The sequence below is a fragment of the Clarias gariepinus genome, chromosome 9 (assembly GCF_024256425.1).
Source record: "Clarias gariepinus isolate MV-2021 ecotype Netherlands chromosome 9, CGAR_prim_01v2, whole genome shotgun sequence".
Taxonomy (NCBI): Eukaryota; Metazoa; Chordata; class Actinopteri; order Siluriformes; family Clariidae; genus Clarias; species Clarias gariepinus.
Window position 1 is genome coordinate 26,613,422 of NC_071108.1, and position 13,439 is coordinate 26,626,860.

The 13,439-nt window shown below is 40.3% G+C and overlaps 3 protein-coding genes across 3 annotated transcripts in view; 2 read left to right on the forward strand and 1 right to left on the reverse strand.

Annotated features, from left to right (window-relative positions):
* The window catches only part of ift122 (intraflagellar transport 122 homolog (Chlamydomonas)), a 46,123-nt gene extending 42,675 nt beyond the window's left edge, over positions 1-3,448 (forward strand). The window contains exons 25-29 of the mRNA XM_053504978.1: positions 600-711; positions 878-1,006; positions 1,582-1,658; positions 2,294-2,458; positions 2,661-3,448. Coding sequence (XP_053360953.1) covers positions 600-711; positions 878-1,006; positions 1,582-1,658; positions 2,294-2,458; positions 2,661-2,747 — 570 coding nt within the window. The 3' untranslated portion in view covers positions 2,748-3,448. The remainder of the gene's footprint in view (positions 1-599; positions 712-877; positions 1,007-1,581; positions 1,659-2,293; positions 2,459-2,660) is intronic.
* A 62-nt stretch (positions 3,449-3,510) lies between these two features.
* Positions 3,511-7,574, forward strand: LOC128530834 (rhodopsin-like). Its single transcript, XM_053504979.1, has 5 exons — positions 3,511-3,949; positions 4,076-4,244; positions 4,658-4,823; positions 5,101-5,340; positions 7,324-7,574. Exons 1-5 carry the CDS (start codon positions 3,589-3,591, stop codon positions 7,450-7,452), a joined length of 1,065 nt encoding a protein of 354 aa, XP_053360954.1. The 5' UTR covers positions 3,511-3,588; the 3' UTR covers positions 7,453-7,574.
* Positions 7,575-8,302: 728 nt separating this feature from the next.
* The window catches only part of plxnd1 (plexin D1), a 96,933-nt gene continuing 91,796 nt past the window's right edge, over positions 8,303-13,439 (reverse strand). The window contains exons 34-36 of the mRNA XM_053504977.1: positions 12,055-12,195; positions 11,012-11,086; positions 8,303-9,288 (exon numbers count right to left, since the gene is read on the reverse strand). Of these exons, the coding sequence (XP_053360952.1) occupies positions 9,172-9,288; positions 11,012-11,086; positions 12,055-12,195 (333 nt within the window). The 3' untranslated portion in view covers positions 8,303-9,171. The remainder of the gene's footprint in view (positions 9,289-11,011; positions 11,087-12,054; positions 12,196-13,439) is intronic.

Below are 13,439 nucleotides of genomic sequence, written 5' to 3' on the forward strand. Positions count from 1 at the left end.
TAGCTCAGTGGTTAGGGCATTGGACTAACCACTGAGCTAATGTACCCCTCCTTTAGAGGTCTTGTGGAGTCATGCCCCAAGGGTCCAGAACTGCCCTCTACCTGCTGCCCCAGACCTCTGGGACTACTGATCGGAAGGTTCCAGGTTCAAACCCCACCACCAATTTGCTGCTCAATTTTTGCCCTCCCTTGTTCTCAACCCGTAACTGCTCAGATATGTAATGGGTTCAAATAAGGGCTCTGGATATGGATGTCTGCCAAATGCAGTAAATGTAAATGTGTTTGCTGTGTTGGCAGCAGATCCTTTGGGTGATGTGGCTTGTGGGGTTGGGCTTCTATGGATCTGACCTTTTTATCCAGTGAAACCCATGAGTGATCAATTAGATTGGGATTATTATAAAAAAAATATATATATATTTGATAATCAATTATGAAATGTGATGATCAATATTAATGTGCTAATGTTTGGTGGTGTTAATGTAATGGCTGATTGGTGTAAATATATATATATATATATATATATATATATATATATATATATATATATATATATATATATATATCTTGTCTTGTTTATGTTAACTTGTGTTGATTTTTCAGGATTTAATCCCAATGTGTTACCGCTGTTCCACCCACAACCCCCTGCTGAACAACCAGGGCAATGTTTGCGTCAACTGCAGACAACCGTTCATTTACTCCGCCTCCTCTTACGGTGAGTGGGCAGCATGGCTGTCAATCACAGAAAAGGCCCTTCCCTAAAATGTTTAATATTTAAATGGATCGATTTATCCCTTTTAATCTTTATGAAATAGGATTTGAGTCTTTGAGTAGACACTAAGTATAATTGCATTTGCATGTGTGTGTGTGTGTGTGTTTAGAAGTCCTTCCCCTAGTGGAGTTTTATCTAGAGGATGGGATCACAGATGAGGAAGCAGTATCTCTGATTGACCTGGAAGTTCCTCGAGCGGACAAAAAGACAACCCGCTGGCAGGAGATGAACGGAGGCGGTATCCTTTTACTACACACACTCACGTACACGTCGTGTTTGTGTGGCAACAGGGAATTTGAATAAGTAGTATGCAGGAGGGCGTAGCAGTGTGGTTATAGCTAAGTGAATTACGATCCACGGGCCTGGATAAGCTCTGCTTATGTACCCTTGCCTAAGAAGAATGAAGGACATCGAATGTGACATTCCACTCAATTACAATAACGTAATGTGACCAGCGTTACTCTTGTATTTCACCAGAGGGGCATTATAACTAAAGTTTTACTAATTAAACTTTTAAATAAACCGCAAATACTATAGTGATGGAACGTTCACAAGAATTGCAATGCCTTATTACATCATGCTATTTACATTCAATTTACTTTGCTTGCTTTTACCGTAGAAGCTTCGGACTTAACAAACAATGTGTTGAAACACATAAAAGAGAATATACCAGTGTGAAGCAGAGCAGTTTTAGGACAATGTGTCAAAGCGTTTGAAATTACAAAACAGATGGCAAACGAAAAAGTGTGTGTGTGTGTGTGTGTGTGTGTGTGTGTGTGTGTGTGGCTCTCCTTAACTGTGTGTTTGTTCCAGATTGTCAGTCGCTAAGGCTGGATGATGATGTCGAACATCCTGAAGAAGATCCCTTTATGGCAAAACTAAGTTTCGAGGTGAGAAAAAGGATTTACAGCTTTGAGCTGAAAGAGAGAGGGAGAGGGAGAGGGAGGTGTATAAAACCTACATTCAATTTTCACTTGGCGTATTTTCTGCATAAGGTATAAAGAACAGGTTTCTTCACGATAGTGAGAAAATGCAATGCCAGTATCTGTTTTAGGATAGTGCTCCAAATGGTGATACTTCTATCTGTATTGGGATTGAATGGTGATCTGGGTGCAGAGTAAACTGGAAAGGGTTCCTCTCTCCTTCTGTCTTTTGCTTTTTTAATAATACTATTATTATTATTAGTTGTACCTGCCTGTTCATGCTGTTTCCTAAAATATACAAGCTACTTGCTTCATTTAAACCCCCCTGACCAGGCAGTTACTAAAGACGAATATACAAAGCGTCTAAATGTGTCATGCAACGCTGCACCTTCATATTCATTTATAATTCCCAACGCACACCTTAATTTTCAACTAGATGTCCGGTCAACCTTTCTGGAAAGCCTTCTTTAAAAAAAAAAATAAATAAAAAAAATCTATTCCTATCTGTATTCGTGTCTCTTTGGTATCAAAATAATGTATTCATGTACTGTACAGTTACAGTAAGTATCCCTGCCTGACATCAGACTGTGTGTGTTTTACAGCAGGGGGGCAGTGAGTTTGTTCCCGTTGTGGTCAGTCGCGCAGTTTTGAGCTCCATGTCTAGAAGAGATGTTCTGATAAAGCGCTGGCCCAAGCCTCTGCGCTGGCAGTACTACCGCTCTCTGTTGCCCGATGTCAGCATCACCATGTGTCCCTCTTGCTTCCAGGTACACACACACACTGTGTTTGCGTCTTTCTTTAATTCATACCGTAGGACCCAGTCAGCATTAAGCCAATAAGATCATGCTATCTGATCTCTCTCAATTGCTTTCTTTCATTGTGCCTCTCACACTAATCCTGTTGCTAATGTTATTCCTTTTCTTCCTTCTGCTTCATCCTGATTCCACCCTTCCTCTGGACGTCTAACAGATGTTCCACAGTGAGGACTATGAACTACTGGTCCTCCAGCACAACTGCTGTCCTTATTGCCGTAGACCCATCGATGAGCCCAACTAGCTCACCTGAATGGACTTAAAGCATTATAAAGTGTGTATTTATAGAGTCCCGTGGATTAGCCCGAGGCTGACTATGAGGCTTCACTAGAGATTTGTATCAGTAACGGTAAGTGTGTGTGTGCACGTTGGCGGCATTAAGGTGGCGATGATCCCCTAGCCGTTAGAAAACCGCCACCTCAGCCGATAGCTCTGATAGGATTAAGGAGATCAGGACACTCAGCCAGTGCAAGGCGATTAGAGCGTGTGGAAATGGCTGGAGTGTGCAAGATGACACTAACAAAACCTCAACAGAGATTTTTTTTTACTTTGAGAACATGATAAATGCATTTCTTAAACTTTATAGCTGTTTGTCTTCATTATTGGACCTGCATTTTATATATATATATGTATAAAATTATCTGTATATTGAATTGTTTTTACATACTCATTGTAATATTTTCTTAAACTATACATTTTCAATAAATGATTGGGCCTCGTATGGATTCTTTGGGGTTTGTCTTTCATTTGCTCAAAATATATGGATGAATTAATAAGAAGAATTGAAGAATATAAGACCATCTTGAAACGCTGCCTTCTGTCCTTCAGTGTACCTTAAGGATTATTCACTTTCTTTCTGACCTTGCACTCTATTTTACCAAATTACCCTAATCTCCCACTTTCAGTGAGCTTAATCCCTCAGGAGGGCGGCATATAAGAGAGCTCCTCGGTGTCCTGTGGAGATGATCACTTGTTCTCTGTGACTGACCCTTTTCTCCACATTATCTAAAATTCAAGTATTCTTTTTTCGACTTGTTTTAAAATTTTTATTTTTTTGCCTTCACTCTTTGAGTTCTGTGCTCATCATGAATGGGACAGAGGGTCCAAACTTCTACGTGCCAATGTCCAATAAGTCGGGCTTGGTGCGCAGCCCGTTCGAGGAGCCGCAGTACTACCTAGCCGAGCCATGGAAGTATTCGCTGCTAGCCGCCTACATGCTCTTCCTCATGATCACCGCCTTCCCGATCAACTTCCTCACTCTGTACATCACTGTGAAACACAAGAAACTTCGCACTCCCCTCAACTACATTCTTCTGAACCTAGCTGTTGCCGGTTTGTTCATGGTTTTCGGGGGCTTCACGGTCACTCTCTATACCGCCCTGCACGGCTATTTTATCCTGGGTGTGACCGGGTGCAATATTGAGGGCTTTTTTGCCACCATGGGAGGTGAGTCAACTGTTTAAAGTGTACAGTTTGGTGTGCTATAAAATATTATGGATTGTTTTATTAGAATTAGTGAGATTAACTATTCTGAGATGCTTCTATGCTCTTTTTTTTGTTTGTTTTTGAAAGGTGAGATTGGCCTGTGGTCGCTGGTAGTTTTGGCTATAGAGCGGTACATGGTAGTGTGTAAGCCTGTGTCCTCGTTCCGTTTCGGAGAGAAGCACGCCATCGCAGGAGTCTGCTTCACTTGGATCATGGCCCTCACCTGTGCTGCCCCACCACTGCTTGGGTGGTCCAGGTAAGAATGTTTTGGTAGAAATCTCAGAATAATAAACATAATTATGTTAAAAGAAATGGCCAATATGTAGATGATCAAATCCAGTTTTTTTTAAACAGGACTAATCTTGGCTTCTGTAGCACATCTGTATGCTTTATCCAGTCACATGCATCACAAGATGCAAATCATCATCCAAAAACTGGATGCATTTATTGCTAGAGACTTAAATTCAGGAAGCGGAGGCTTTGCATTATATCGTCTAGACGTGTTCCTGGAATCCCCCTGATTCAGTGTGATCAGTACATTTATAGCACCATAACGCTTTAGTAAAACCTCTGCTATTAATGGATGGCTCTTTTCTTGCATCATGTGCTGTGGTTGCTATTTGTCTTTGAGGTCCTTGTGTGTTTCTCGGTGTACTCCTGCTCGCACAGGTACATTCCAGAAGGGATGCAGTGTTCATGTGGAATAGATTATTACACCCCAAAGCCTGAATACAACAACACGTCGTTTGTCATCTACATGTTCATCCTCCATTTCTGTATTCCGCTTCTGGTCATCTTCTTCTGTTACAGCCGTCTTCTGTGCACTGTTCGTGCGGTGAGAAGCGCGCACGCACGCACACACACACACACACACACACACACACAGTACGTCCCTGCACACCCTCAGAGCAGTTACGCTTCTTTAACATTTTTAACAAAAAAAGTTAACGCATTGATGCATCTTATGGATATTTGTTCCCACCTTTTGCAAAATGAGAATTTAGCTGCTAAATCAAGGCATATATCGATATGGTCTGATCAATCATCAGCGAGAACACATTAAAACCGCAACAGTGAAATAAGTCCTTGCTTCTTTTTCCTCTTTTCGCCAGGCTGCAGCTCAGCAGCAGGAGTCAGAGACCACTCAGAGGGCAGAGAAAGAGGTCACCCGGATTGTGGTCGTTATGGTGATCGCGTTCCTGGTGTGCTGGTTGCCGTATGCCAGTGTCGCATGGTACATATTTGCCAACCAGGGTACTGAGTTCGGACCTGTTTTCATGACCGCGCCAGCGTTCTTTGCCAAGGCGGCGGCCTTTTATAACCCTGTCATCTACATCTTTCTCAACAGACAGGTAGGACAGCTCGCTCGAGCAGAAAGTGTGAATAGAATAAAGTACTTCAAAGGAAGAGATTGAAGGTACAAAAAGTGTACGCTTGAAGGTACACTTTAGCGCCTTATTTCTGAAACTCTTCAGATGAAACCAGTCCATGTTTAATATGTTGTACAAAAGAAAAAAAACTCCAGATGTGACAACATGGTCATTAAGTAACCTTCAGGTCATCAGCTTGATTTATTTTATTGGCACATAATGTCATTGAGACTCGACCTGATCAATGGAAGCGACCCGAGATCATAACACCAGAGGCAGTGGACACTATACATGATGGACCAAACCCTCTGGAATAGGTTCAATCTGGACTCATCAGACCACATGCCCATTGTCCATTGCTCCAAAGTTTAATCTTTATGCTCTCTAGCAACTTTTTGTTGGGTCCTTGTATATCTGACACTTGTGTTTATAGAGAATGTTTAGTGCACTGATATTTTAAACATATTCTTAGTAGTTTGCTTACAGTATGTGTCTGAATTTAAAAAATGGGGTTTTAAAGTAATTTCTGTAGTGTACAGCTTCATCACCGTATTTCTTAGAATAAAGAAGAGTGTAGAGTAAGGAGAAAGGTAAACGATGGAAAAGCTGTAATTATAATGATTATAAAGGAGCTCTTAGTGCAGCTGTTAAATATGACTATAGTACAGTATGTGTAGTTGGTGAAAAAACAACAGCAAAAAAACAGTCGCTATGTCTGGATTCTGGAAAACCGCCATTGCTCTACCAGTACTCAAGCACTTTGGCATCTTCACTTCGAGAACACACAAGTCTATTTCACCCAAACAATGAAGATTTCTTTTTTAATTAAGACTACATCCCAGCCTTGCCTGATTTTGGTAGGTGTGATTTTCTCATGCCAGGAATATCACCCTGTGATCAAGTTGTTAAGTAGCAGTGTTAGACGTTTACAGTGAAACAGACAAGCCTAATCAAAGCAGTTCGTGATCAGGTAGCAGCTGTGGAAACCTGCAGCATCGCATCATCATCATCATCATCACAGAACAGGACTAACTGAATGAATGAGCGATTACTTCCTCACTGATTTTAATATTGTTAACTCGGCTGATGAGACAGAGACCGATGTGGATGATGCTCGTGATCAGTAATAAATAAGTTCTCCTTGTATGCTTAAGTCTTTAACATTAGTCATTAATGTTATTTTTCTATAAGTAAAGTAGGTTATATGTATAAAATTAGCCTGGAGCCTATCCCAGGAGACTTGGGGCATGAGGCAGGATACACCAATGCATTGCAGGGCATACACTCACTCACACACTACAGGCAATTTAAAACACCAGTTATCTACATGTCTTTGGGAATCGAACCTGGCTGGGAATTGAACCCGGACCCTGGAGGTGCAAGGTGCCAGTGCTTACCACTAAGCCACCGTGCCACCTTTATTTAAAACTAGAAATGACAAAATTTGACCATGCAAAGAATTTTGTTTAATGGCATCACGTAACAGAAATGTAAATCCACACTATAATAATAAATAATTGTAATTAGGGGAAATGGGAGAAGCTTATATTGGAGCAATGAGTAATTCCAGTTATTATTGCTGTCTTTTACTGTAGTTTAGTTAACTTAAGCTTGTATTACTGCACTGTGAAAAAAATTTCATTGCATATCCCAGTTCGGGGGTGAAGTCAGAGCACAAGGTCAGCCATGACACAGGGACAGGGACAGGGTTAAGGGGTTTTGCACAAGGGACCACAATGGCAGCCTGATAGAACAAAAAGTAAAACCAGCCGACCTTCTGATCAGTAACGTAGCTCCTTAACCCACTGAGCTACCACTACCACTGTTGGGTTTTTGTGGTATAAAGTCAGCAAGTGTATTTGCCTCATAGTGGTCCTGACACCGCAATCAATATGGTGCTATTAGACACGTAGCAATGGTTAATTATCTAGTACTAAATTTGTAAATACTATTTCCTTGTTATAGTTCAGGAACTACATGCTGATCACCCTGTGCTGTGGGAAGAACCCGTTCGGTGAGGATGAGACCAGCACTACGTCCTCTGCAAAGACCCAGTCATCTGTGGTCACCACGAGCCAGGTGGCCCCCGCCTGAACCTCTGACCTCTGACCTCCAGCCTATTCTACCACACCCCAGTATACCTTGAACACCATGAGTGAAGTAGCCTTCTGTTGGCCGACCTTTAAGTGGTCAGTTGTCTGTTCTTGACATTTATGGTTAGTCTCCCATAAAGCAATGTGTTTTATACAGTTTGTTTCTGGATTGCTCCTGTTGTATAAGTTTAACATGTGCACTGGAGCGTGGCATGTCGGCTAATGTAGGTTTTAATTGGAACATGTTCAGTTGAGTCGTGCAGAGCTTAAGAACTTTCCATTTGTTTTTTTTCTTCTTTTTTTCATTATCATGCACAGCATCCCTTATTAATGCCTACTAAAAAGTTATTTAAAAAGGTTATTAAATAAATCTGTAGTTTACATGTTTAGAGTGAACTTTAAGGCTCTGCTCTAAATCCATTGCTTACTTTGTGTTGTGGTGTTCTGTGTGACGAGTGAATGATGTGATAAACGGGTACACCGGCAGACAGATGTGAGTCATGAAAAACATCTGGAGTATCAGGTTCATGGACATCATGTTCAAGCTTTGAGATTCTATTTGTGTTTGGTGTGTTTGGGTACATCAAGTGTTAGGATGTACTGCAAGTGTTACCATGTGAATTGTCATGCAATGTGTAATAATAATAAAAAAAAAATGTAAAAAGAAGAAAAGGATCTGTTTTGGCCTCATACAGCTCATGTTTCTGTTTTTCCTGCTCGAGCACGCCTCAAAAATGTAACTGTGATTTATATAGGGAAATGCTAAAATAAATGTTTAGTGTGTGTGTATTAAAAAAATTCTAATGAATACCAAATTTGTATTTTCGATATAACAAAAGAATGCTTAGTCATAAGGTCATAGGTTTATTTGATAAAGTTTCCCTCCCTTTTCATGAAAGCAACACATCAAACAACTGTATCAGGCAGAATATCCAATACAATTAACCATAATATTCACTTTTTGGTTCAGATTCAATCTAAACCTCTCATTCAGCTTTCTAAAACCTTTGAAACAGTCTGCAGCTTCGTCCGGTAAATCGCATGGACGCTGACTGATTTGAAACATTCACTATCAAGGTTACATTCTACAAGCCATCAGTTCTGATGTTTTCATTCTGACTCATCCCTAGGCACCGGGAAATAAACTCAAAACACACCAGATTCAATAATGACAGCTTGAAGTAAATGTAATCTTCGCGCAGCGCCAGTTACGAGGGCTTCCCCCATATCGGATTCCTCTCACATTGACATTATTACACTATAAAAATCATACACAAAAGCTATAAATATTGCTATGGAAACTTTTTTACTATACAGTCCAGTGCATCATTGGCTCTTCCCTATAGCGGGGTCAGTGCGTGAAGTAACCACAGGAACTCCTGGTTCCGTAAGTCCACATTTAAACAGCCTCCCAACACGACGTCAAGTGAAATCCCATCAGTCCCCGTCTTGTTAACAGGCGTAATGTGTTTTTGGATTGCATATCAGTTAAAAAAAAGAAAAAACAAAAAACTCTCACAAGCCAGCCATAGAAAGAAGAGTGACCAACACGGAATTGGCAATGTCTAAATGTCTGTTTAAATGTCTGTCCTTTTCTTTGCATTTATTTTATTTTTTTTGGTCCAACCCTTGTTTTTGGTTCGATCCCCGGAATGTATTGTAGAGGCAGTGTTTTCATTGGCGCAGGACCTGTGGAGGATGCATTTGGGTTGGCTGGAGTTCAGGCTTCGCTGCTGCACTCGTAAATGTTATCCTCCACAAGAGCGATGACCTGCTCAAACTTGTGCTGCAGTTGAGTCCGTCTGGCAGTCGGGTTCGCGTCCAAAGCGTTCACCACCTACCACAAGGAAAAACATGGATATATTTCAGATAACTATTTAAGTGTAGTAGGTCTGTAAAATAGTTATGACACTGTTATTAGCCACAATTGGCCTGTTAAGCGAGAACATTTGTTGTTTTTGGTAACATTATTTCAAAAAAGAGTCTAACGACTTTCTGAGCAATAATCCCGCACTTAACATGGCTCTCCACCCCGCTTCCCAGATAATAGTTATAGGAGTTAAAAGAGTGGGCTTGCCACCCCTATGTTAAGCCTAAATGACGGTTTATTTGACCAATCCAATTAATGATGGGCAGTGTTCTCAACGTCCAATTAATAATCATGTGATCAATGTTATCAATGTCCAATCAGTGATCACCGACGTTCTTTCTTAGCATCCAATCAATGAGCATCAATGTTCTTAACGTCTAATTAGTGATCACTAATGCTTTCAACATGCAATGATTACCAATATTTTCAACACTGAATTAATAATCACCAATATTCTCAACATCATATTAATGATCACCATTGGTCTCAACATCTAATGATTTCCAACGTTCTCAACACCCAATAATCACCATTATGTTGACCATCCAATTAATGATCACCGCTGTTCTTAAAGTCCAACTATCACCAGTACCCCAACAACTGATCACTAATCATTATTAATCACGGCATTGTTCCTACTGACCAGTTCATCATTTTTCCCAACATCCTGTCATTGATCAGCAATGTTTATCCCATCCACGTGCTTTTGCTCTTCCCTTTAACCGCCCCCCCCTTCATCTCTTAATAAAATCACTATAAATAAATATATTAAAATATAGAATTAATCAAGGGATTTTTTTTAAATCCTCCCAAAAATCCTTCCTTTCCTCTTTATACTAAACGTCATTCCTTCTTAGGGAACATGTTCGGATATATAAATGATCATCGAAATGAATATGCAGATTAGTTTGAGGTAATCAAGCATTCAGCTGCTTTCTCCTGAAAAAGTGTTGGAAATGTTGAACTTTAACAACTCAGCTCAAATGCTTACACCGCATTCTGTCTTGCTAGGGTGTCGCTTTGGTTAAAAGAATCCGCTGAATGTAAACACAAATGTACGAAACACATGGCAGCTCAAAGAAACGCTAACTGACGAAAGTGCATCTGAGTTTCCTGTCTGCTCCTGACCTTCACCTTAGCTTTGCAACCCTACTTAACCATCCGGAAATATGGCGAGAGAAAAGAGAAAGCACAACAATTTGGCCACTTAACACACACGCAGAGTGACACACACACAGCACGCCTTCACAATACTCTGCAGATCCAGCTAAGCTGCTGTTTTCCAAACCCACATGCAGTTAGTCTTTCATGTCCAGCGGAGCCATTCACTTAGCATTATGCGTGTAGAGAATGAGCTCAATCACACACGCCTGCAATCAGCCATGTTTTTCACTGCGCCGCTCCAACATGCTGAGGCTGAAGAATGGGTATTAAAACAGCCCCAGGGATTAACGTCAGGGTGCCAGGACGCACGCATACACGCGCACTCGCACATGCACACGGTCGCTCAGATGATATACTGCAGGTGGGATGGGAAAAGGCCACCCTTATCAAGCATACGGGAGGTGTGTGTAAGCATGCATGCATAAGCTTGTTAGAAGAGTTGTATAGTACTGTATTCTGTCTGAATCTGAATCACCGACTGAAACTCCGACACGGCACACGAGGACAAGTTCGAACTGCTTCGTACCTGAGTGCGGTATCTTTTGGCATATTTGTAGATCTCGGTCAGGGCCAGGTTGGTGTTGAACTCGTTCCGGTATTTCTATTAATCACAAAGAGAAAGCTGATTAGATTCATACACAAGAGAATGCATCATATTGATAATTTGTTAAGTTTTGGTGATCTTATGCATTTGGCAAACACCTGGATAGATGATATCACAGAATAACGTGTGGCAACCTGGGAGATCGCTAGGTTTAGTAAATCTTCAGCATTTTCTTCTACATTTAGATGCATCATGGACATTTTGGAATTTAACTACTGAATAAAGGTGTCTGTCCATTGCACCAACTCTCCAACAAGTTAATTAAAGCATGATGTTGATGGTCGATGGAGAAGCACACTTGGCACACACATGGTTTTAGATATCCAGCATTGTTTAACTTCCTCTTTACAAAACATGATAAGTTGAGAGAGAAAGTTAAAATACAACATAATTTTAGGGAGAATAATGCCCATTTATGGTTTATAAATATGAAGTATATTATCTGAATCTGAAACCCTTTATATTTTAGCATGAATTCATCCACCGTGACATCCAGTGGGTTTTCCCTAGACGCCCCCCCCCCTCCAAAAAAAAAGCTAAGTTTTATGCTCTCATTTCCAGTCCAGTCCATGTACCTGAACAGTTTTAGAGGAATGTTTTTTTGTTTGTTTGTTAAGCTACACAGTGACCTATGAATCATTCAAGCATAAAGTATTAAACTTAAAGCATGAAGCAGTGTGAAACGGTGCAGATGGTGAGAGATGATCAGGCCAGTGATAAGTATACTGGTGATGCTGAATGGGACAGACGAGAGGGGAAATGAGGTTCCTGCTAAAGTTGGTACATAAACAACCAATATTTTTATTGTATCTTTAGGCACTAGTAAAACATTTGTTCCCATTTCTGTACTTTTATCTACATCATTTAACTGAAATTAATCGAAAGAAATGAGCGGTGGCCCAATACTTTTGCACAGTACTATATATTATATAGTTTTTAAAAAAATGTATTCAAATGTAACTCACGCGTGACTCCTCGGCTAAGTGTGCATTCATCTCCTGCTCGCTGAGTGGCGCCATCTCTTGGATCTGCTTGTAATAAGACTGCACCCTCTTCTTGTACTCCGGGATCTCTTTAGCGTACAGCAGCTTATTGGTGGGAGAGTCCTGTCAATCAAAAATGAAACAAGCGTAATGAATGACATGCCTGTGATTTCCTCATCCACACTCTAGTGTTCAATGTTCCCAGCACAGGTCTCGAGACGTGCACTTCTGGAAAAGTGCAACATGCACTCCTAGTAAAGTAGGGGAAAGATTAATGCTGATCAGTGTTGTGTATGCAGCGCACGGGTTCTCCGTTTCCTCCTCAGGGACTCTAATGGGAGACATTTTTTATTCTGTTCCACTTCTGCACATGCTCGATTCGAGGCTGGAGGTAGATGATAACTTGGTGCAGGTGTGTTAGGAGCAGGAAAACATGAAAAATGTGCAGCGGTTCGAGAACCTTGGGTGTAATGAGATTAATTCTAATAAACCTCAACTATAGAAGAAAGTAGGATCAGCACAGGTGAAGAAATGAAACATTTATTTTCTGGATACTTCGGCAGTAAACTTAGACTAAAATTGTTTTTAAAATGCACGGTCTTCGAATCTGTTACAGAATATTAAATGGCACAGTGTGCGCTTTAGGAAATAATCAACAGGATGAGATGATGCAGCTCGAACCATCTCGTACTAGATTGCTTTATTCCTTTATGTTGAACATTTCATCTGTTTCTGGTTGCATTTAATGTTGTGTAGCGTCTGTGAGACGAGTTACAGAAGCTATAAACAGTTGTCCTCTCACTGACCTTTCTTTTGTCTTTCTTTTGAAGTTATTTAGACAAAACCATCACAGCTTGTCGTGTGACCGAGAAAACTGCAAACAGACAAAACACTCTGTCTTGAAGACTTGTTGGAAAACCTCCAGCTTTGCCTCCAACACTGGAGACGTCTTCGAAAATTGTACTTTAAATGAACATTTTCTCACAGAAAACGCCACCTTACTGACAATTACACATGTTTAATCCATTTATGGGCGGCATCTACTATAAAATAAAAAAAACTAAAAACATTACTGTTAGCTAAGAAATGATAACTTACTCATATATTATATATATATATATATATATATATATATATATATATATATATATTATAATCCTGAACTAGTGTGAACTAGATTTTGAGAATTTAACAGAATGGTGGACTAATGTAATCTGTGACACATCATATCAAGTCAGCTGTTTAGTCGCACCGGGTTTGCGCTATATCCGATAGAGTGCAGTTGGTCTAAAATGATTTTTAAAAAATTATCTTAGCATAAATTCATTGTTAAATCATCTTATTTTAATCCTAAACATTGTTTTAAA